Consider the following 21,685-nt stretch of genomic DNA (forward strand, 5'->3'; position numbering starts at 1 on the left):
ACCCTTTCCAGCTATGTGATCCTGGGTGAGTCTCCATTTGCTCAGCCTTTGCTATATTCTTCTGTCTAAAAATTGCTACGAAGAGAGCATGCAAGATTTATTTATTTTTTTTATTTCCCTGGGGGGGGGGGGGGGGGGGGAGGTTGCAACAGCTCCTTGAGGGCAAGGATTGACTTTTTGTATCCCTAATGATGAGCATAATTCCCGGCTCATAGTAAGCATTATATATAGTATCTCATTTTACTCTACCAGTATATTCTTGAAGACTTTTACCTAAGTTGAAAGTCATGTATAATAATGAACATTGTTATTTCTTATATGAACATACCTAGACACTTTATGACTTTTCTAATTAAATAGCATTAATGAAAGAGAAACACTGCTCTGATGTAGACACACTTGGGAGCTGATGTTTGGTGCAAAACAGTGTAATGACTCAGACTAACACTTCTCTAGAGTGAGAATGAGTGTGTTTGGGTGAACAGCTGAGGGACTTTACCCTGCTTGGGAAAATGGCATGTAGTTAGTCTATAATTAAAAATTTTGTGTTTTACATGTTTTTGTTTCAATTGCAAGTCAGGTATACCTGAATTCGTATATGTTGAGTTTTTGTAAAACAGGGTCCTATTTTAACTGTAATACATGATCCCAATATGTCCTGAGGGCATATTTCTCTATTTAGTCAATTTAGAACATTATTCCTTGGTTACAAGAATCATATTCTCCCCCCCCCCCCTCTTCCCGTAGCCAACGGCACTGAGGTTTACATGTGTACTTAATCAGAACCTATTTCCATGTTGTTGATGTTTGCATTAGGATGGTCATATAGAGTCTACATCCCCAATCATATCCCCTTCAACTTGTGTAATCAAGCAGTTGTTTTCCTTCTGTATTTCTACTACCAGTTTTTCCTCTGAATGTGGATAGTGTTCTTTCTCGAAAATCCCTGAGTTGATCAGGATCACTGCATTGCCACTAATGGAGCAGTCCATTATTTTTTATTGTGTGTATCAATCTCTGTGTACAGTGTTCTCCTGGTTCTGCTCCTCTCACTCTGCATCAATTCCTGGAGGTCATTCCAATTCACATGGAATTTCTCCAGTTCATTATTCCTTTGAGCACAATAGTATTCCATCACCAATATATACCACAATTTGTTCAATCATTCCCCAATTGAAGGGCATCCCCTCATTGTCCAACCAAATGATATTCATAAAACAGATTTGGCCATATTCAGGAATCTTCAATAATTGGAGTATTATCTCTAAGTTAAAATACAAAATTTCAACAGTTTGGCTCAAGCTTATCTTTTTCAGGTTTATTTAATGCTACTCCTCTTTCTACACCTCTCTTCCAGTCAACCTAACCCACTAATCATTTTCTTCACACACTTCCATCTTCCATTTCTGACCTACCTTCATGTATCTTTGTTACATATACTCTTTCCTCACGTGCTTCTGGTTTCTTTCAGAGCCTCACTGATGTGCCAGTGATTTTCAAAGTGAGGATAGACCATTTGGCCTGTTGAAATCAGTGAGGTGGGTAGATGGTGTCCATCACCCCCTCTCCCAATAGGGCTAGGCCAGTGATGACAAACCTTTTAGAGACAGAGTGCCGTGCCGTGCCCCTCCCTACCATGAGTGTTGGGCACATCCTGTTCCCCCTTTATATAACACAGAGAAGGAAGAAAACTCTCCCATTGGGATGCTAGGCAGAGGGGTGGGTGAAGTGTGGCATGTCCTCAGCTAGTATAGAGAGGGGGAGGGGGAGGGGGAGTGGCCCCAGTGCTCCACCTTTGAGCAGCCCACCTTACTCCCTGTGTGCTCTCAATGGGCTGTTGGGGTGGGGTGGGCGTTGTGTGTGAATAAATGTGGTGGAGAGGGGGAAGGGGAGCAGCTCTGACCAAGTCCCTCTGCCTTTCTAGTAATGAATTCTGGAGGGGTAGGGAGGACATGCGTGTGTCCACAGAGCACTCTGTGCTATCTTTGGCACCCATGAGCTAGGCTCTCTCCTTAAAATGGAATTTGGGGGGGAAACCAAGCAAGCAGAGGAAAAGAATGTAGTTTCCCGGTGAACTTCTGGGGTGAGAAGTCTGCTGTGTGATGGTGCAGAAAAAAGATGAGTGGAACCTAGAGAGAAATGAGGACCATTCATTCGGTCTGTCTGGAAAAAATGAGATATATATTGAGATAACTTAAACTAATCATAAAAAATTTACAACCAGCTTTTCCACATAACAAATTGTAGGAAGTCACGTGTTTTGGCATTAGTTACCCTGAAATTAGAAACAGGACAATAGAGGAAGTTGTTGATTTGAACAATTGTAGTTTCACTTGACTGAATGCATCTGAGAATCATAACAAAATTATTGTCACTGACTGCTTGAACAATCATCAGAACAAGCCCCAAAGTTAGATTGCTTTTTTTCTTGCCTAGGGAAATCTGTTTTGCTGATTTTAAGTAGAATTTAGAAGAGTTAGTTATAGTTATAAAATAACTTACAGGAAATTTAAATATTGGGGAGACGATACTTATTCTTTCATGATTTCAATGTTATTAAGGTTTTAATATATAGTTGATTGGCAATTGGGGAGTATGTGTGAAGGCAGTATTATCTGTCCAGTCAATTAACACTATGGCCCAACTTATGGTTTTGTTCTTGTACAGTAATTTTTCTTAAAATTCTTATTGTTTCAATCATTCTAGAGATCAATTTGAGCCTATGCCCAAAGGGCTATAAAACAGTACATACCCTCTGACCCAGCAATACAATTTACCAGGTTTGTATCCCAGAGCCCTAAAAAACAAAAAAGAATGACTTATATGTACAAAAATATACTAATAAGTAGCTCTGTTGTGGGGGCAAAGAATTGGAAAGTAAGAGTTGGAAAGTAAGGGATACACATCAATTGGAAAATGACTGAGTGAGTTATAATACATAATTGTAATGGAACACTATTGTGTTATAAGAAATGACAAGTTGGAGGAGCTCAGAAAAACCTGGAAAGACTAACATGAATTGAACCAGAGTGAAATAAGAGAACCAAGAGAACATTATACACAGTGACAGGAATACTACACAATGAACAACTGTGACTAACCTAGCTATTTTCAGCAATACAATGATCCAAAACTATCCCAAAGGATAATGATAAAAAAAATGCCTTCTGCTTCCAGTGAAAGAGAATTGGTAGTCATAATACAGACCAAAGCAAAACTTTTTTCACTTTTTTTTTTAATTCAAGTTTAATTCCACAGAAGAATTAATAGGAGGGAAATGTTTTATGATTGTACATGTAAAATCTGTATGAAATTGCTTACCATCTCAAGGTTGAGTGCTTTTTGGGGAGGGGGGAATAGGAGGGAGGGAGAGAATTTGAGACTAAATATTCTTTGAAAAATGTTGCAAACTGTTTTTAATGTAATTGGGGGAAATAAAATTTATAAAACAAAATTCTTGGTTCTTTTAAAATACAAAGCTTTTACATGGTGCTGGATTGAAATAATAGGCTGACTTGCCTATTCTGTTAATGTGTGCAAAAATCCAATGTTGTAATAAAATGAACATTGGATGGATTCAAAGTCTTCTTATAGTAGGATTTTATAGAAGTAACTTTAGCTAATTCCTTCATTTTATGTAGGAAGTGGAAACCCAGATAGAGTGATTTGCCAATAGAGATCTGTGTTCCAGTACAGATGTTGGATCTGTGAGCAAGCCCCCTTCCCTTTTTTGTGCCTCAGTTTCTTTTTTCTTCAAATTAATTTGCCTTTTTCTATCATACTTACCACATTCTTCCTGCTCTTTTCCCTGTGCCTTTGATCCCACTAAGATAAAACTATTGAACTTTTAGAGACTCATCTGTGTGTTTCTGATGTAGAAATGGAAGAAATTATGAAAAGATTGAAAAGTTGTCTCTCCTATCTAGTCTGTGGTCTGGGACACAGACTAGACACATGATCTTCCTGTTAATGATCCCTCACACTTAGACTTTTCCCCAGATATTCTGGGAAGTTTTGGAATAAACCAAAAACTAAAATGCCTGTTATGTAAATTTGCCCACAAGTTTATGTGTTTTTTAAATATCATTTTCAATCGACAAAAAAATTTCTTTTCTACCTCTTTTCCTTTCCCTACAAATTGAGAACAAACAAAAGGAAAACAAAGCCCCTGTTTCAAATACAGATAATAAAACGAGATAAATTTCCACATTGGCCATGTCCAAAAAAAAAGTCCGATTTTATACTCTTGAGTCCTTCATCATTCGGGAAGTGGGTGGGGAACATTTATCATTAGTCCTCTGTAATTGTGGTTATTCACTATACTTAACAAAGGCCTTAATTCTTACATAATTGTTTTCCTTTAGCATATTGTCAGTTTCGATTTTTCTTCTGGTTCTCTTCACTTCACTCTGCATCAGTTCATGTAAGTCTTGCCAAATTTCTCTGAAACCATCCTCTTTTTGTACATCTTTGTATAGAATATATTTTTCTTAGGACTAACTCTTCCCTTTATCTTCTCTAATTCTCCCATTCCATGCGCGCATGTGTGTGTGTGTGTGTGTGTGTGTGTGCGCGCGCGCGCATGCACATGTGCGTGTGTGTGTTTTTTCTCCTTTGCCCAGTTCAGAGGAGAGTGAAGTTGAAATAGCAGTCTCTCCCTCTCTGCCTTGTTTGAAATGTTATGTCTCCTTGTGAACCCCTATTATGTGAGATAATTTTCTTTCCCTTTTTCCCACATCCTCATCCCCCAATGAAATCCTTTCCCGGTTAAGATTGTCAAGACACAACAGAACCACTTTTAGGCCTTGTCTAGTTAGATTCCTCACCCTGGATGATGATAGGGCTCAGAGGGGGTAAGCATTTGATTATTATATTGTTTATTCAGGTTTACCTTTTTATGTTTTCTCTTCACTCCTGTATTTGAATTGAATTTTTGCTATAGAGCAATCTTCTAAAGCCCAAACCCCAAATCCATATACCTATTCATGCAAGTGATAATATAAATGAGTCATATATTTTTCTTTTGCATTTCTATAGTTCTTTCTCTCTTTAAGTCCTTCAGAACTGCCCTAGACCTGGGTCTGAATAGTAGTAGACTGCTGCTGCTGAGCTCAACCAGTATCATCCAACTGGTATTCTGAGTGACAGAACTGCAGGTTCCCTTTTTGTTCTAGAATTTCTGCCCTGGATTATTCTTTTGTAGGCTTCAATCTAGGTTAGAAGCTGGAATGGAGACCTTGCTCTGCTCTTGGTGTCTAAGCTTCTGTTTGCTTCTCTGAACCTGTTCTTCCTTCTTTATGGAGTCTAAGACTTTATATTTTCCCCGAGTGTATGTCCCATTCTCAGCTCTCCCTGGATTGGTGGCCTGCTGATATATGCCTTATAATGAATGAAAGATGATAGATGGTACCTGTTGTCATTGTGGTGCCCCAGTATGGATCTGGGACCTCTTCTTTCCCTGGTATAAAATCTCTGTTACTATACTCTACTGGCCCTACTGGTCAGGTTCTGTCCCTTTTGTCTATTCATAGACTTCTTTGTCTCCTTATGCCAACTTGGGCTGGAAAAAAATTACTGTGACTTGGATTTCCCTGTCAGAATTTAGTCTGTGCATTTTCTAGAACTTCATGTTACTCTAACTCTTAGCTTTGCCTCCCTCTTGGTGTTTTTTGTTTGTATGTTTTTATAGTTTTAATTGGGAGAAGAGTAGATAATTTGCAATATGAACCATTTAATGAAGTAGGACTGTTTGTTGGGAATCTTAAGGCAAGATGGGTGCTGGGGTGCTAGGGCAGTGTCTATGGAGAAGTTGATTTTTTCCCCCCAACAAACTTAACTAATAGCTCTGTGGTTCTCAGGAGTGTCATTATTTTAAGTTAGATGTGCCTTGAAATCATATGCCCTTACCCTAGCTTCATTTTTCCTGCTTACTCCCAGCCTGGTATCCAGAGAGTGAAAATAGGCTTTTTTATGGTGGAGGAAAAACTACTGCATCTGTTGTCAATTCTAGGAAAGTAAAGAATGTAGAATGAAGGTGAGGAAGTGGGGAAAAGGAAGGAAGGGTGAGAGAATCCCAGGGTGAGAACAACTGTCCCTGCTGAATGAGATAAGAGACTCTTTAGCCTTTTTTTCCAAGGCATTTAATAGTATAGCACTATTTCTAGACTTAATTTCTTCAACACTGACTGATCTTGTATAGCTGAATTATTTAATTTCCCTGACTTTCCTGCATTGATTCCATTGGATGTGTCAACTTCCCACCACAATCTTGATTGTACTGGTCCACTAAATTTCTCTTACCCAGCTAAGATACCTTTTCTAGTGTAAGACTTTCCTGATCTCTGTGCTTTAAAAATCTTTTGCTATAAAAGTCTTTTCCTCAGACCTTTCAAACTATTATTTAACTCCTCTTCTGTACCTTTTTACTACTCTACATGTTTCACTGTCCTAAATTATATACTTTTTGAGGGCCATGACTAACTTTTGTTTTTTGCATATTGAACATCGAACACAGGGAACCTCTGTGTATCATAAGCTTTTATTAAATGTTGTTGAGTTGAGTGTACTTGAGCTGCAAAAAACTTTCTCATCTTTTCAACATTATTTCTATTGGAATGCATGTGAATATTATTGGTATTCATGTGTTGACTGCCTTATTAGACATAATATTATCAGCTTTGCATTGTTATTGCTATGTTTAAGAGTTGCTGTTCTCTGGTCAGTTAAACTTATTTGTAGTTAATGTCTGTGAAACATTCATATGTTAATCAAGCATTTATTAAATGTCTGCAATGTGCTGGGCACTATGATAAAGAGTAAGAATGCAAAGGCAGAGAAACTCCATGCCCACAAGGAATTTGTGCTATGGAAGAAAATAACATATAAACAAATAAGGAAATGAAAATATATAGTCAATGCAAGATAATTGCAGTGTGTCAATCAATGTACTTATAGGAAACCCTTGTGCTTTAAAGAAACGAAATTGAGAATCATTGTTAAAATTAATAGCAGTAATAATTTGCCAAATAGTATCTTCTAGGAGAGGGCTATAAGGTGCCCTATATAAATCAGGGAATGGTTTAAGTATAGTGAACTGAATTCATGTGATGTTTGTTGTTAAAGAAAGCTGCAAAATTACTTTCACTGGGTTGAAAGTTACTTTTCTTCTCAGTTGAGGAAAAGTTTTAGAATTTAGAACTAAGAGAAAACCTTATTTAACAGAAAAAGAAACTGAGGCCCAGGAAGTTCAGAAGGAGACACAAATGGAACAATCATCATTTAGCATCTATTTCAATAAAAATGTAACCAGTATTTTTTTAGATAAAATCCTCTTTTCTGTTCTGTTATATATTTAAAAGGTTCATGCTTGTTAATGTCTACTAAGTTCACCATATAAAAGAAAATTAGTAAAAAGGAACTGAGACCCATAGAGATGTGCTGACTGGCCTTTAGGCTCAGGCACAGATGGGCAGTAAGTTAACAAAACCAAGATTCAGACCCTCCTTGGTTGTGCTGCTCTTTAGGAGCTAATTCCTTTTTAAAATCATAGTTGAGGAAAGTTACTTAAGCTTTTTTGAAATAGCTTTACCTAGACTGCTTGGAAACCATGCTAAACTGCTCATGTTCTACTAGTATCCTCAATTTGTAATATCACACATGATTAAACCACATATAGTTGCAGAGTGTTTGGTGAACTCTATTATATGTATTTATTAATTTTTAAACTGAAGATGCTAACAAGCTTTGTCATTTTCACCAATATAGATGACAGTGAAGTTACCTGTGTAAAAACTATTTACTGTGCCTCCACGTTTGTACTACTTGAGGAAGGGAAGCCAGCTGTTTTAATGCCCAGACTGCTTGAATGACAGGTAAACAAAAACCAAATTCATCCCATTTCATAAATGCCTAAGTAATAATACTTCTGGGGGGACCCTGGGTATAACTTCCAAAAGAAGGTTACCTTGGTAGGGAGGAGACTGGCTTTGACTTATTCCAGGCAACTCTACTTGCCCACTTATCTACGGTGCAAACTAACCCTGCTGTTCAGCTGGGCTCCTTGCCAGGAATATCCCTGCTCCTTTCATGTAGGGGTCTGTCCCTATTAGCTGAGCTATACTACCAGGGAACCAACACTGCCATGCAGTAAAGGACACATTTCTGAAGCCCTATATTGTTGGAATTGTGTCTCCATTTCTTTACTTGCCACCAAAGGGTTCAGATCAGCTGAGTGGTAAATGCTATAAAATTTGAGAAATTTTATGCATTCCTTGTTAAATATATTTAAACATTGATCATATAGCATGTTAAATTTCTACAACTTATGTTATTAAAGAAAATAAATTTTTGAAATCTGAAAAATGATATTAAAAGAACAAATTGAGGCTAAAGTGAAATAAAAAATATATTTAAACATTTTCTTCTAAATGTTAGTAGTTCCTTTTTGTTTAAGTTAGTAATAATGAATTCATATCTAAAAGTTCTGCTAGTGTATGTAATAATACATTGCAAAGCCCAAGTTGTGACAGACTTGATAGTTTTTATTTGGGTGCCCATATCTTCTGCTTGTTTTTTGTTGTTGTTGCTGTTGTTGTTGTTAATATATTGAGCTATTATAAAATAAAGACTTTTCTTAGCCATGTGCTTTTAAATAAGACCCTGACGAAGTGTTTATATAATACCTGGTTCCTCTGAATTCACATGTAAAGTAAAAAACTTTCAGACATGAAAGCATGTCGCTGAGTATTTAAAATTTCAGGTTATCAACTGTGTGAAGAGACCTTAACTGGGACCTTGGTTGTTACTATGTGAATCTTTTTAAAACTAAAATTTTTTAGAACAGGCAACTGAGAAATTCTTTGTAGAGCATTGACTGTAAAAGGTGGTCCTTCATTAGGAGTACCACTTAGGCACCCTGTCAAATAAACATCATCTTTGTACAGATAACCTTCTCTTACAGGAAACTTAATAAACCAAGTGCTCTTTTTTTTTTTCAGTTCTACATCAGAATTAGGAAGCAAATGTTTATATAGTATAACACATTGTAAATTGTATCACATCTGGGAGAAGTTTCATTAAGAAATCTTGCTGAAAATATAACATACTTGTTAATCATTATAAAGCAGTTTGGTAAGGAGCCCTGAGAAACTTTTCATATTCTACCATCTAATTGATTCCAAGTGTAATCAAGGCTTGTTGCCTGTCTTTCATCTTTTGGTGACATGAAGTTAGTAATCATTAGAAACCTAGAAATGTCTCAGATTTAGTAGATGGGAAACAAGAAGAAAGAACCTTCTTGAAACAGAACTTTTTATTTGTTGTTCACTTGGAATCTGGGAGGACTCCATAGTTTATCTGTTTTTAGTCTAACTGAAGCTTTAACTGATTTTAGAGGGCAAGACTGAAAAAAAGTTATGTTTACATAATGTTTTAATGTTTACAAAATACTTCATAGAAATCCTGTAAAGTAGGTCATTTGTATGATATTTTGAGGTCTCTTCTGTTTCTGTATGGTAGAACCTCAGTTAACTGGAATGTATATGGAATGTGGGTTTTTGGTTAACTAGAAAATGTATTTTGTTTTTTACCCCTTGACATTTTTGGGGGGGTTATTTTTTATATTCTTCCTAAGTTTTTAATAATAATTTCATTTAATCTTCCTTTGAGCCAGAGTCTTATCATTCCTAAAGACTGTTATCATATTTTCATAGTTGTATTAGATTAGGTTATGTCTATGTTAACTTCAAGTCATTATATATCTTCAAAGGCTTTCATAGGTTCAGAGATGGAAGGGGTTGTAGAAAGAAAGGTAAGTGACTTACTTAAGGGCGCATAAGTAGTAAGTAGCACAGCTGGACTGTGCACCCAGGTCTTCTGGTTGCAAATCTAGTGCCCTGGAAAGGAGAAGGCGAGAGTGTATTGGGAACATGTGAGAATATACTATCTTCTCTTAATGAAGATTTGCTTCTTCCTCCTAAATACAAAATACATTGATTGGGGGCTAAGGTTTGGGGAAAATACTCTATTTAGTTGCCATCTAGTTAATCAAGGTTTAAATGTCTTACCAAAGTTTTTTTTTAATTCAATAAAACTTAATTCCACAAAATAAAGATTGGCGGGCCCTCAGAGTGACATTTGAATATTAATTTTAGAAAGAATCACAACTATGCAAACTTTGAGGTTATCCTAGCAGAGAACTTACCTACAGGCCTTTTGGATAGGCTTCCAAACTTGATTTTATTTGTTTCATCTTTCTTTGGAAGACCTAAATAATAGTCGTCGTCGTCGTTCCCCCCCCCCCCCCCCAAGCCTTAATGGGTATTAAAAAGAGCTGTTTATCCACTTGAATTAGATGGATAGGTTTATACAGTGTAATACTTACTGGATAGAAGATATTAGTTATTATATTGTTATTAGGATTATATTAGTATTAGGAGATTGAAAGAACTCTTACCCTCAACAGGTTATTTCTCTTGTCATCCTTCCTTTATATCTTCCATTTTCTTTCATCTATTACTTACAGAAAAAGAACTTAGAATTTCTAGTGGGAAAAAAACCCTAGGGGTTCACTCCAAATTAATTTTTCACAGATGAGGAATCTGAGGTCCAGATCACACAGAAAGTAGCAGAGCACAATATTAATCTAGAACCTAATGCTAAATCCAGTGGGGTTTTTTTGCCACTGTGCTAAAATATCTTTGTGAAAGAAAATGTTTTACTTCTTTTACATCTATTTGTTATTCTCTTCATATAGATTTTCTTGAGGCCAAAGAATTTTTACCAGATAGCTTTTAAAGTACCCAGATACCATGGGATATGTGGAGGGTTAGCCAACTAGGAACTCAAGAAAAGAGAGGGATTCTTAAAGCAGAATCTATTAAAGAGCCACATAGGCCATTCTAGCTGTTTCCTTTTTCACTGACTTGTTCTGGTTATTTTTTCCTCTTTTTTTGCAGATTAATCAGTCACTCGATGGGGATTAACAGTGGACCACCTTTTTCTGATACCTTTCCACTTCTTTGTAGCAAGAAAAATAATTTCAGCACCTCTTCAATAATAATGATGAAACTGGTATTAACTGAATGGCAATTATGGATTTTTAACTCTAATTCACAGTAAACCAGCAAGCCATATGTTTAAAGTCCTACCAAATACCATTCTGTTTTGCTGCATGTCTCAGACATAGGTGAGAAGTTGTGAGATACCCATTTATACAAAGAAGAATGTGTTACCTGCATGAGGAACGTGACAAGCTGAAAAAGAAGACACCTTAATTTATCATTAAAGATATATGATAGTATTATTTATATAGATAGAATAAAGATATATATTTTGGTGGTAATGAAAATGGCTCCTCAGAATGCCGACTCGGAGTCTATGCAAGTCCAAGAGCTTACTGCACCAGCCCCAGATCTTCAGAAATCTGAAAATAAGGAAAATGAGAACCGTGATGAGACAGTTAGCGAAGGATCCATAGACCGCATACCAGTTCGCCTTTGGGTGATGCATGGGGCAGTAATGTTTGGCAGGGAATTCTGTTATGCCATGGAAACGGCTTGGGTCACACCGATATTGTTGCAAATTGGTAAGTGTTGTCTGTCCCCTCTTGATATGATGTAAATGGAATTTAAATGATTTTATTAAGTGAGTAATATCTTTTAAGTTATTCTACTTATTTAATAAGTAGCAAAAGATGTGGTCATTGGTTTTGAGGCCAAAATGCCATAAATGGTTCCTTGCATTTTATCACTTAGGCTTTTCTGTGACTAAATGTCCTCTCCTACCCATCCCCTTATAGATTTTTTTTTCACAGTGATATTTTATTGTATTCCACCCTCAACCCCACCCCCAATTACATGTACATCTCATTGTGTTTTAACTATGAGCAGGTCACTGGACCTGACCTTCACTTTCTGCACTGTCGCATGACTCAGAGCAGGAGTATTACAAACTGGAAATGGAAAAATGGAAACTGTTAGGTGATAGTCACACAACTTCAGAACTAGGATGATTATTTAAATGTGTTTGACATCAGGCTATCATAATTTTCCTAAACTGTGGTATAGGTAAGTTGGATTTAGTGATGTGAATGGTGAGTGCTCCATTAAGAAAAATCATCCTTTACATTTTTCCAGCATAAATTGCTTTTAAAGCACTTGCCTGCAGATAAACAGATTCATTTGGTCCTTACAACATCCCTATGAAATAGTCATATCTCTTCTATAGGGCTGAACTGTTTGCAAAGTGTAGGTGTTACAGATGTTTAAACTTTATTTATCTTAATGTATAAAGGCCTTATTAGGATTGAAAATTTATTCCATGCTGTTTCATAGAATCTGAGTTAATATTCCTATATCATATCAAGGGACAGAGCCATCAGCACCTCTTATCATTCTGAGGGAACTACTGAAGGTTATTCTCTTGCAAGTCAATTTAGAATTGGCTACTATTATGTATACTCAAATTTCTTATTCTTTCACTTTCACCCCTAAAACCAGGTGAAAATTTCTTTCCTATTTACATTTACCCAAAAACCAGTTCCTAGATATGTATGTATCTGCCCGTTTTCAAACAACAAGACTCATAGATAGGACATTTTTTATTTCCCAATGTTAGCCCACCTTTAGTAAAGGAAGAAATATTTATCCCATGTTCTCATGCCCTTTAAGCATTTATTGTCTCAAAGGTGCCAAAATACAGATCTGGAAGCAGAAGTATAATAGATTACAGTTTGCTCCCCACCATTCGTTACTCTAGAACTCTGCCTAAAGTACAGATGTTATCTAATATTTGGCCAGAAAATGGGACTTTTACTATTTACAAACATAAGCTAAGAAACCATTAGGTTTTTTATATTGATCTTAAAACACATGCAAAAAGCATTTTCCTGTTTACAGCAAAGCACAAAAACTATATGAAATTGTAAATCTACATTTTGTATCACTTGGCTTTTTGAAAAATGTATTTTATTCTTCCTGTTATTTTCAAACTATCCTGCTTGTATTTTCTTCTTAACATGTGTTCCCTTTTGCTTTTTAAAAAAATATTTAACATGAAAAGCTTGGACAAGAAGAGCCCTTTACAACAAATTAAGTACAGTTATACAAAATGAATACATGCAAAAAGACCAAGCCCCAAAATGTCTGTCAGTCAATAAGCATGTCTTTTGCTGGCATCTTGTCAGGAAGTAGTTAACTTGCTTGCTCATAGGTCTTTTGTTGTCATGATTGGTCATTGCATTGATCAAGGTTCTTAAAAGTGATTCGAAGTTGTTATGTCATATAAATTGTTCTTGTTGTTCTGCTCACTACCCTTTGTATTATTTCTTACCACCCAGGATTCTCTGAAATCATATCTTCTTTTCTTATGTTATAATAATATTCCATTAAATTAATATATCACACTTGTTCAGCCATTGTAAGAAGCTATTTTTTGAAGAAGCTGGCACTACCTCTTTGTAGTCTGGATGCAGATTTGAAGAACCACGGGACCCTACAACAGTTTTCAATAAAGAAACCTCTTTAATAAATCTCTTGGATATATAAGTCTTGGAACTCCTACTCCCCCCATATGGATGCTGTATTAATTTGGAGAGATATTTGTCACCAAATGTAGGAATTCAAATGGGTAGGAGAGAGGTCCTTTGTAACTCCAAATTCTATAGTAATTTAAGTATGGGAAAAGAGTATAAATCATAGTTAATTAGTAAGCTAGAAGTCGGGAAAGCTAGTTATAAATAAAAACTTCTATTTGGATATTTTTTCTTTTAAAAAGAATTATTTTATTATTATATAATATATTATTGTTATATATTATATAAGTTTTATTTTGATGTCTACTGTCTCCACATTGGTCATTTCCTACCTCTAGCCCCTATCTATAGCTTGAACCCTTCCCTGTGAAAAAGAACAATAATAAGGAAAAACATTCTGTCCTTGTAGCTCTTCCCTTTGACATTAGAGAGAAGAAATTTTGGTAGATCATCTTTTTTTCAAGACCTCTAGGATTATTTTAAAATTTTCTCAGAATTTGGGTTCCTTTTGGTGGTGTTCTCATTTACATTTTTGCTATCATTATGGTTTTCTTAGTTCTGCATATTTTGCTCTTGATCAATTCCTATAAATCTTTGTGCATTGCTTCCTCATCATTTCTTATTGCATTCTATCACATTCATAGCTATACCTTCATATTTTTCCTAGTAGGCTTTAATTTTTTCAAAGATGATTAAAATACCACATCCTTGACTTTTATATGAAGACCCAAATCAGTGGTCCCAGTATACAGTAGGACTTTGTTTTACATGACCAAGACTTCCAAGACCCTTCATGTAAGTTGAAAATCACTCATAATAGCAATCTCATTATTTAATAAGTATTCTTCTAGGAACATCTCTAGGTACTTTATAACTTTTCATAGGCTTATCAAAGCTACCAGCATCACTTAACTACTCATACTTTGGGGCCAAATAGTATTAACGAAACAAAGAGAAGGCTCTGCTCTGGCACAGATTCGACTTGTTACAAAGACTGATGTGGGAACTTATGTTTGGTGTAAAATAATGTAATGACTCACACTAAGGCTTCTCAGTACAAGAACAAGTGTGATTAGGCAAACTGCTGAGAGACTTTACGCCACTTGGGAAAATAGTATAGATTTAGCATGTAATCAAAAATTTTTATTTTATATATTTTTCTTTATTGTTTCATGATTGACAGTTGCATATACCGGAATTTGAATGTCTTAAGTTCATGTAAAATGAAGTCCTACTATATAAATTATAAGAATACAACTAGATTGCCTTAAAAAAACAAATTATTTAAAAGACAGTGATGATACAGATTCTTAAGTGCTAGTATTCTACTTGGCATGTAATGTACATATTACTTTAATGTACTAGGAAGTAATAACTTTAATGTAATATGGGATACAGATATCTACTTCTCTTATTGCACATAAATAAGTGACCATGGGGAAGTTACTGAACCTCTTTGAGGTCATATGTTATAAATAAGTTTTGATCTACCTAGTGGAAGGAGTTCCCCACCAGTTAACCAAATCAGACAATTGATAAATGCCTATTTTGTCTCAACTATAAACAACTATAAACAAGACTTTATATTTTATCTTAGTGCAATACTTAGCCTTTGGAATTTGTTGGGCCAGGGAATGATTGACAATGATCTGTGCTATCCTTGAGAAAAAAAAGATGGATGATTGGAGTGGGGAGAAGCAATTAATAAATTAGATGGCTATGGTTCAGTCTAGTTGAAAAATGATGAGAGACTGAATTAATATTGTGACTATAAGTAGAGAGTAAGAGATGTATACAACAGATGCTATGAAGAGAGAAACACCAAGATGAGGTAATTCACAATTTTGAATATGTAGGGTAAGTGAGCAAATGGATTCAGTGACAATTCTGAAGAACCTTGGTGATGAGGTGGGTTTAGGATTAGAAATAGAGTTCTGTTTTGGTTTGAGATACCAGTTTGAGAACATCCATTTTCAAATGTCCAATGGTTGTATGAGACAGAGAAGAAAGGACTGGATATATGGATTTTTTAATCCTTTTTAAAGATAATAATTGAACCCTAGGAACTTCTTGGATCAGGAAGTGAGATTATGCAGAGGGAAAAGATGTTTCCAGATAGCCTGGAGAGTAGATACCTATGATTAATGAATATGGCATGGATGAAAATTCAGTAGTTAGAGATTAAGGAGTGATTATATAAATGGTAGGGATAACCAAGGTAGAACTATATCACAAAAGCCCAGAAAAGAGAGTATTCTTGAGGAAGGTGATCAGCAGTGTCAAGATGTCATGATCAAGAAGGGTGGGGATTGAGAAAAGGCCATTAGATGCAATAGTTAAGAGGGATAAAAGGTATCCTTGGAGAGGGAGCAGTTTCTGTTAAATAATGAAATAGGGAACCATTGCAGATGTTCTCTTCAAGGGAATAAATGAAAAGGAAAACAAAAAGCTGGTGGGGGGATTTTTTACAGCAATTATCTCTGATAAAATCTCATTTATCAACTACATAGTCAAATTTATAAAAGTAAACAATTTTCAGATGAAGAAATCAAAGCTATTTATAGTCATGAAAAATGCTCTGTCATTCTAGATTCGAGAAATGCAAATGAAAACACTCTTGACAAGCCACCTCATATCTATCAGATTAGCCAATATGACAGTAAAGGAAAATGACAAATGTTGGAGGAGATGTGAGAAAATTGGGATACTAATGCACTGTTGGTGGAGTTATGATCTGATCCAGCCTTTCTGGAGAGCAATTTGGAACTATGTCCATAGAGTCTTAAAACAATCCGTTGATCCAGCAATATCACTACTACATCTGTATCCCAAAAAGATCCAAAAAAAGGGGACAGGAGATGGCATATTTGTACAAAAACATTTATAGCAGCTCTTTTTGTAATTTAAAAGAATTGGAAATTGAAGGAATGGCTGAACAAATTATGGTATGTCATGCCGATGGAGTACTGTTGTGCTCTAAGGAATGATGAACAGAATGAAACAGAAAGAACTAGAAAAATCTTCATGGACTCCGTGCAGAGTGAAATAAGCAGAACCAGGAAAATATTGTACACAGTAACACTGTGGAACAATCAGCTGTGATAGACTTAGCTATTATTGGCAATACAGTGATCCAGAACAATTCTGAGGAACTTATGACAAAGAATGCTATCCAGCTCCAGAGGAGGAACTATTGGAGTTCGAATACAGATGAAAGCATATGATTTTTCATTTGTTTATTTGGGGGTTTTGGTTTTATGCTCATGTTTTGCATTAAGCATGTTATAGCCCAGATTGAATTGCCTACCATCACCAGGAGGGAGGGGAGATAAATTCAATCATATAACTTAGGAAAACTTGTGGAAATTTATTGTTGTATGTAATTGGTTAAAAAAAAGTTTTAAAAATGGAAGAATGCGGGGGGGGGGGGTTGTTCATCAATTGGAGAGTGACTTAACAAGTTGTGGTATATAATTGTAATGAAATACTGTTGTGCTATAAGAAGTGATAAGCAGGATGATTTTAGAAAAACCTGGTTACACTTAAATGAATCGATGCAAGTAAATTAAGCAGAACCAGAAGTAACAGAAATATTATTTAATGAATAACTGTGAATGACTTAGGTATTCTCAGCAATGCAGAGATCCTAAACAATCCCACAGTCTCATGATGAAAAATGCCATCTACTGGGGCAGCTGGGTGGTTCAGTGGATTGAGAGCCAGGCCTAGAGATTAGAGATAGGAGGTACTAGGTTTAAATCTGGTCTCAAGACCAGGAAAAGGATTAAAAGGAAAGGAAAGGATTAAAAAAAATACCATCTACCTCCATAGAAAGAACCAATGGCGATCAAAACATACTATATTTAACTTTTCTTTTCATTTTTGTTCAAGATCTCTTTCACAAAATGACTAATTCTTTATGTGATTGCGCTTGTATCTATCAGATTGTTTCAGGAACGGGTGAGGGAAGAAGAGAATTTGGAATTTTTTTTTTGGATGTTAAAATTGCTTTTACGTGTTCTTGGGGGAGAAATAAAATATTAAAATATTTTAAAAAATAGAATTCATTTTGCCTTCTCCATCCCCCCCTTGTCCTCAAAAAGGGAAGGGATTGAATGGAAAAGATGGGGGGGGGTGTTTTATTTAAAGGAGTTTATTTGTAAAAGGAAGGAGAGATAAAGAAAAATAGTTCCAGAGATATCTACCCTATTTGAAAGCAGCTAGATAGGAGCTTAGTATTAGTGGTAGGGATAGACTAGAGATAAGAGAAAAGGTAGAGATGCTAGTTCAACCTTCTAGACAAGAGGAATATAGAAGGGATCCCAGCAAAGTAGAGGTTTTGGGAAAGAAAACATCCACTTGATAGAAAACAGGATATTCTCTGGACATTTTAAACACAAAATATCCAAAGTCCAAGACTCTCTTCAACTAAACTCTTCTATTTAATTGTTTTTCAGAAATGTTTTTTTAGAAATATACCTTACCTCACCCCACACTGACTTTCTTTCTCTTTTCACTCACTCCCCTCAGCCTCTATGTATTCCTCTTCCTTTTTTTCCATTCTTGAGATCATCAAGATATAACCAAATCATTATCAGATCTTGTCTAATTAGACTCCTATGTCCCCTGATAATAAAGGGATACTTTTATTACCTACTTGTATTTGGAAGTTTATACTTATTTATTCAATTATCCTTGTTTACATTTACCTTTTTATATTTCTTTTTACCCTTGTGTTTCAACTTCATAGTATCTATGCTGCTCTAGACTTTTTATCAGACACATTTAGAAGTCAATTCACTTTTTCATTAAAGGTCCATTTTTCTCTAGCATTATGCTCATTTTTACTGGGTAAGTTATTGTAGGCCATAAGCCCCCCATATACTTTGCCTTCTAAAATGACATTCTAAGTTCTATGCTTCTTTATAGTGATGGCTGCTAAATTATGTGTGATCCTTTTGGTAGCTTTTCAGTGCTTCAAGATTTCTTGAAATAAGATGTCTAGGTTTGTTGTTTTTTTTGGTCATGGCATTCACATAGTCCATTGATTCTTAGATTTTTTTCCATTAGTCTGTTTTCAGATCATTTGTTTTTGCTCTAAGATGCCTTACAATTTTTTTTGGGGGGGGGCTACATAAGACACATAGATTGAGATTCTTTTTTTGTTTGCTCATTCTTCCATTCTATTTCATGATCTAGGATTTGATGTTGGAGCTGGGCTCTGTGGCACTTCTATGGTGAAGGTCTAGGATGGGCCTGTTGCTATTTTTTTTGGTGTATTGAGTGTTATGTTATTTCAGGATTTCAGGAATAGGGTGGAGACCTACAAGGGTTCAGTGGTCCCAAAGTAGTCTAATCCAGGGGAAAATCTGGGTTTCAATCAGAGCAACAAAATTATGCTACTATACTTTGCACCTATCTGCCAGCTAGGAATCTCTGCTAGTTCAGAGTAACATAGGCTCCCATTTATTCTGAGATTTTATCCCTTAACTCTGAAGGCTGAGCTAGTTGCTGAATTTGAGATTCTGCTCTGTTCCTGGAGCCTAAGCCACACCACTGCTGCCTGCTCTTTGGAAATTTCTCCTTTTTTCTCCTTTTTCAGTAAACTATCCAGGCCTTTGTTGTCCAGAAATCAGTTCACCCTGCATCTGTGTCATTGATCTGTGTCATTGCCCAAGGTCAGATTTGAACTCCTGACTTGATTCTTGGACTTCTCTGTTCATTGATCCTCTATTTGTCACTAATTTTAAAATTTGTTTTCCCCACACTAGTTGAACTAATTCCTGGATCTTCCCTGTGATACCTACTTAAGAGCATTAGTATAGACACTCCTTTCATATCTAGAATGAAATTCTCGTGCTTGCCTCCCCTTTTGAAAAGTTCTTCAAGGCTTGTGCCATCACTTTTTCTAATTTTCAGGCCCCTGGAATTCAGTTGTCATCTAGTCAATAAACATTTATTTAACATCTGCTATCCTCCTGCCACTGTTCTAGGTGCTAGGAATGGGGCCTCACAAAGTAGTGGGTAACAACACAGATAACTGTACAGGCAAACTATTCCCAATATAAATTGGAGATAATCAGAAGGAAGGCACTAGAATTGAGAAAGATCCTAAAGTCTTGAGTTTAGGATTTTTGTCATTCACATGTTTTGGATATGAATTTAACTTCACTGAAAATTTTAAATTCTTTTGTTACTTTTTCACTTCCCATTTTCTGTTTCTTCTCTAATTCTGACTTTGCTTTTTTATTGTTGATTCATCATTTTAAAATAGGGCTCTGCACTTAAATCTTAGTCTCTAGGGTGTCTCGTCTAGAGCCTATCTGATCTGATAATCTTACATTACAGATGATAGAGTGAGGCTGGAGAAAGGGAAGGTAACTACTGAGAGGGAATGTCAGAGCTTCAGCTTAGACCTAAGTGCTGTTATCTGTGCTATACTATGTTGCCCCGTTTATTTTCTCTGTTAGCCATTCTACCGCACTCTCTCTTTGGATGACACTTTTTCTTTGAAGTTTAGATTAGACTTTTTATATTCTCAACTCACCCACTGCAGATAAAAAAAGGTATTTTTTGATCACATTCCTAGAGTGCTATCTACACTCTTGTTGACAGGGTATTCATAAGAAGAAATAGTTGTCATTGTGTTTATAGTAATTTGACTGCACAAAATCTGGTGACTTAAAGCATGACAGAGTTTTTAAAAGATCATGGGATCTGTAGTGAGAAAATTGGTCTGTTAGTTCCTCTTATGTCACTCGGTAGCTACAGGCTCCTTTACAAGTAACTTAGAAAGTCTAAGTTTTATTATTTTCCTCTTGATAATAGGAATGACATTGATACTATTTGCCTCAGAGTTGTCACTATTAACAATAATAGCTAACATTTGCATTGTACTTTATGCCAGACTATATGGGCAACTAGATAGCACAATGGATAGAGGGTCCAAAGGGTCAGCCCAAGAGTCAGAAAAATCTGAGTTCAAATTCAACTTCAGATACTTCCTAGCTGTGTGACTACAAGTCACTTAACCCTATTTGTCTCCATTTCCTCATCTGTAAAAAAATGAGTTGGAGAAGGAAACCACAAACCATGCTAGTATCACTGTCAAGAAAACTCCAGATGGGGGTCACAAAGAGTTGGATATGACTGAAATACAACAAAAATGTACCAGAGAATCCTTAAAGTGCCTTAAAATTATCATTTCATTTTATCTTCAAAACAGCCTTGGGAAGTAGGTTCTATTTTTTAAAATTCTCTTCTTACAGATGAGGAAACTGTGGTAAACAAGCTAAGTGTCTTGCCCAGGAATATATAGTTAAAGTGTTTGGAGTCACATTTGAACTTGGATCTTCCTGATTCCAAGCTTGGTACTCTGTCCACTGTTCCACCTCACTATTTCTCTATGGTTTCCTCTTAAAATTGCTTGAGTAGATAGCTTTTTTTTTCCTGAGGTGATCTATGCAGTCTTATTTTCTGCACTGAAAAGTTCTGAGTATTTTTCTTGTATTATGTCTTACATTATGGTGTTATGATTTTTACCTTTTGTGCTTTTCTGGGAGACATAATCCTTTGGTTGTCTATGCATCTTGTCTACTTAAATAGAAAACATGTTTTCTTTTAATGCTAATTTATGCTTTTTGCTTTTCTTCTTTATTTATTTGCATTGCTACCAAGTTGTACTCTTTTTGTTTCTTTGGTGAGACTTGCCCTCACAGATTCTAATTTTTCTCATCTGCTATGCGGGCCATATATTCTACTCACATTTCTTATTTCTCCTTTGGACCATTCAGAAACAGCATGTTGTGGTTCCATGTTCTCTTCATATCACACAGAGTCCTCTGTCTCATTAAGTGTTGAATCATTTTCTTTGCACTGAAGTGATTTACTAGATCTGGAGGCTATATTTCCTTCTGCTGGTAATGTTTTCCTTGTATATTATTTTCAAGGTATTTGAGTTTTCTTCCTATGATCTAGTAATTTCAGTCTTTTTTTCCCTTTATTTCCCCCTGTTAATTACTTTCTGACTTAACCTCTGATATTGATTTCCCCACAGTATGTCAACCTTCTTCCATCATGGGCAAGTCTGGCTCACCAGGTGACTTTTGGAAGAAAAGAATTGGCCCAAGCTAAATGCTGGGCTCTTGCCCTCAG

At 35.8% G+C, this 21,685-nt stretch overlaps 1 protein-coding gene across 5 annotated transcripts in view; it reads left to right on the forward strand.

Moving 5' to 3' along the window:
• The window catches only part of SLC45A4 (solute carrier family 45 member 4), a 120,062-nt gene that overhangs the window by 49,390 nt on the left and 48,987 nt on the right, over positions 1-21,685 (forward strand). For 2 of the 5 annotated variants that reach the window (XM_007488390.3, XM_007488391.3), the window contains exons 2-3: positions 7,765-7,871; positions 10,956-11,584. In XM_007488390.3, the coding sequence (XP_007488452.1) occupies positions 11,341-11,584 (244 nt within the window). In that variant the 5' untranslated portion in view covers positions 7,765-7,871; positions 10,956-11,340. Of the gene's footprint in view, positions 1-3,517; positions 4,424-7,764; positions 7,872-10,955; positions 11,585-21,685 lie in introns of those variants that run through there. The other 3 variants (XM_001381654.4, XM_007488393.3, XM_056823007.1) reach the window with 2 other exon arrangements.

This window comes from Monodelphis domestica, chromosome 3 (genome assembly GCF_027887165.1).
Source record: "Monodelphis domestica isolate mMonDom1 chromosome 3, mMonDom1.pri, whole genome shotgun sequence".
Taxonomy (NCBI): domain Eukaryota; kingdom Metazoa; phylum Chordata; class Mammalia; order Didelphimorphia; family Didelphidae; genus Monodelphis; species Monodelphis domestica.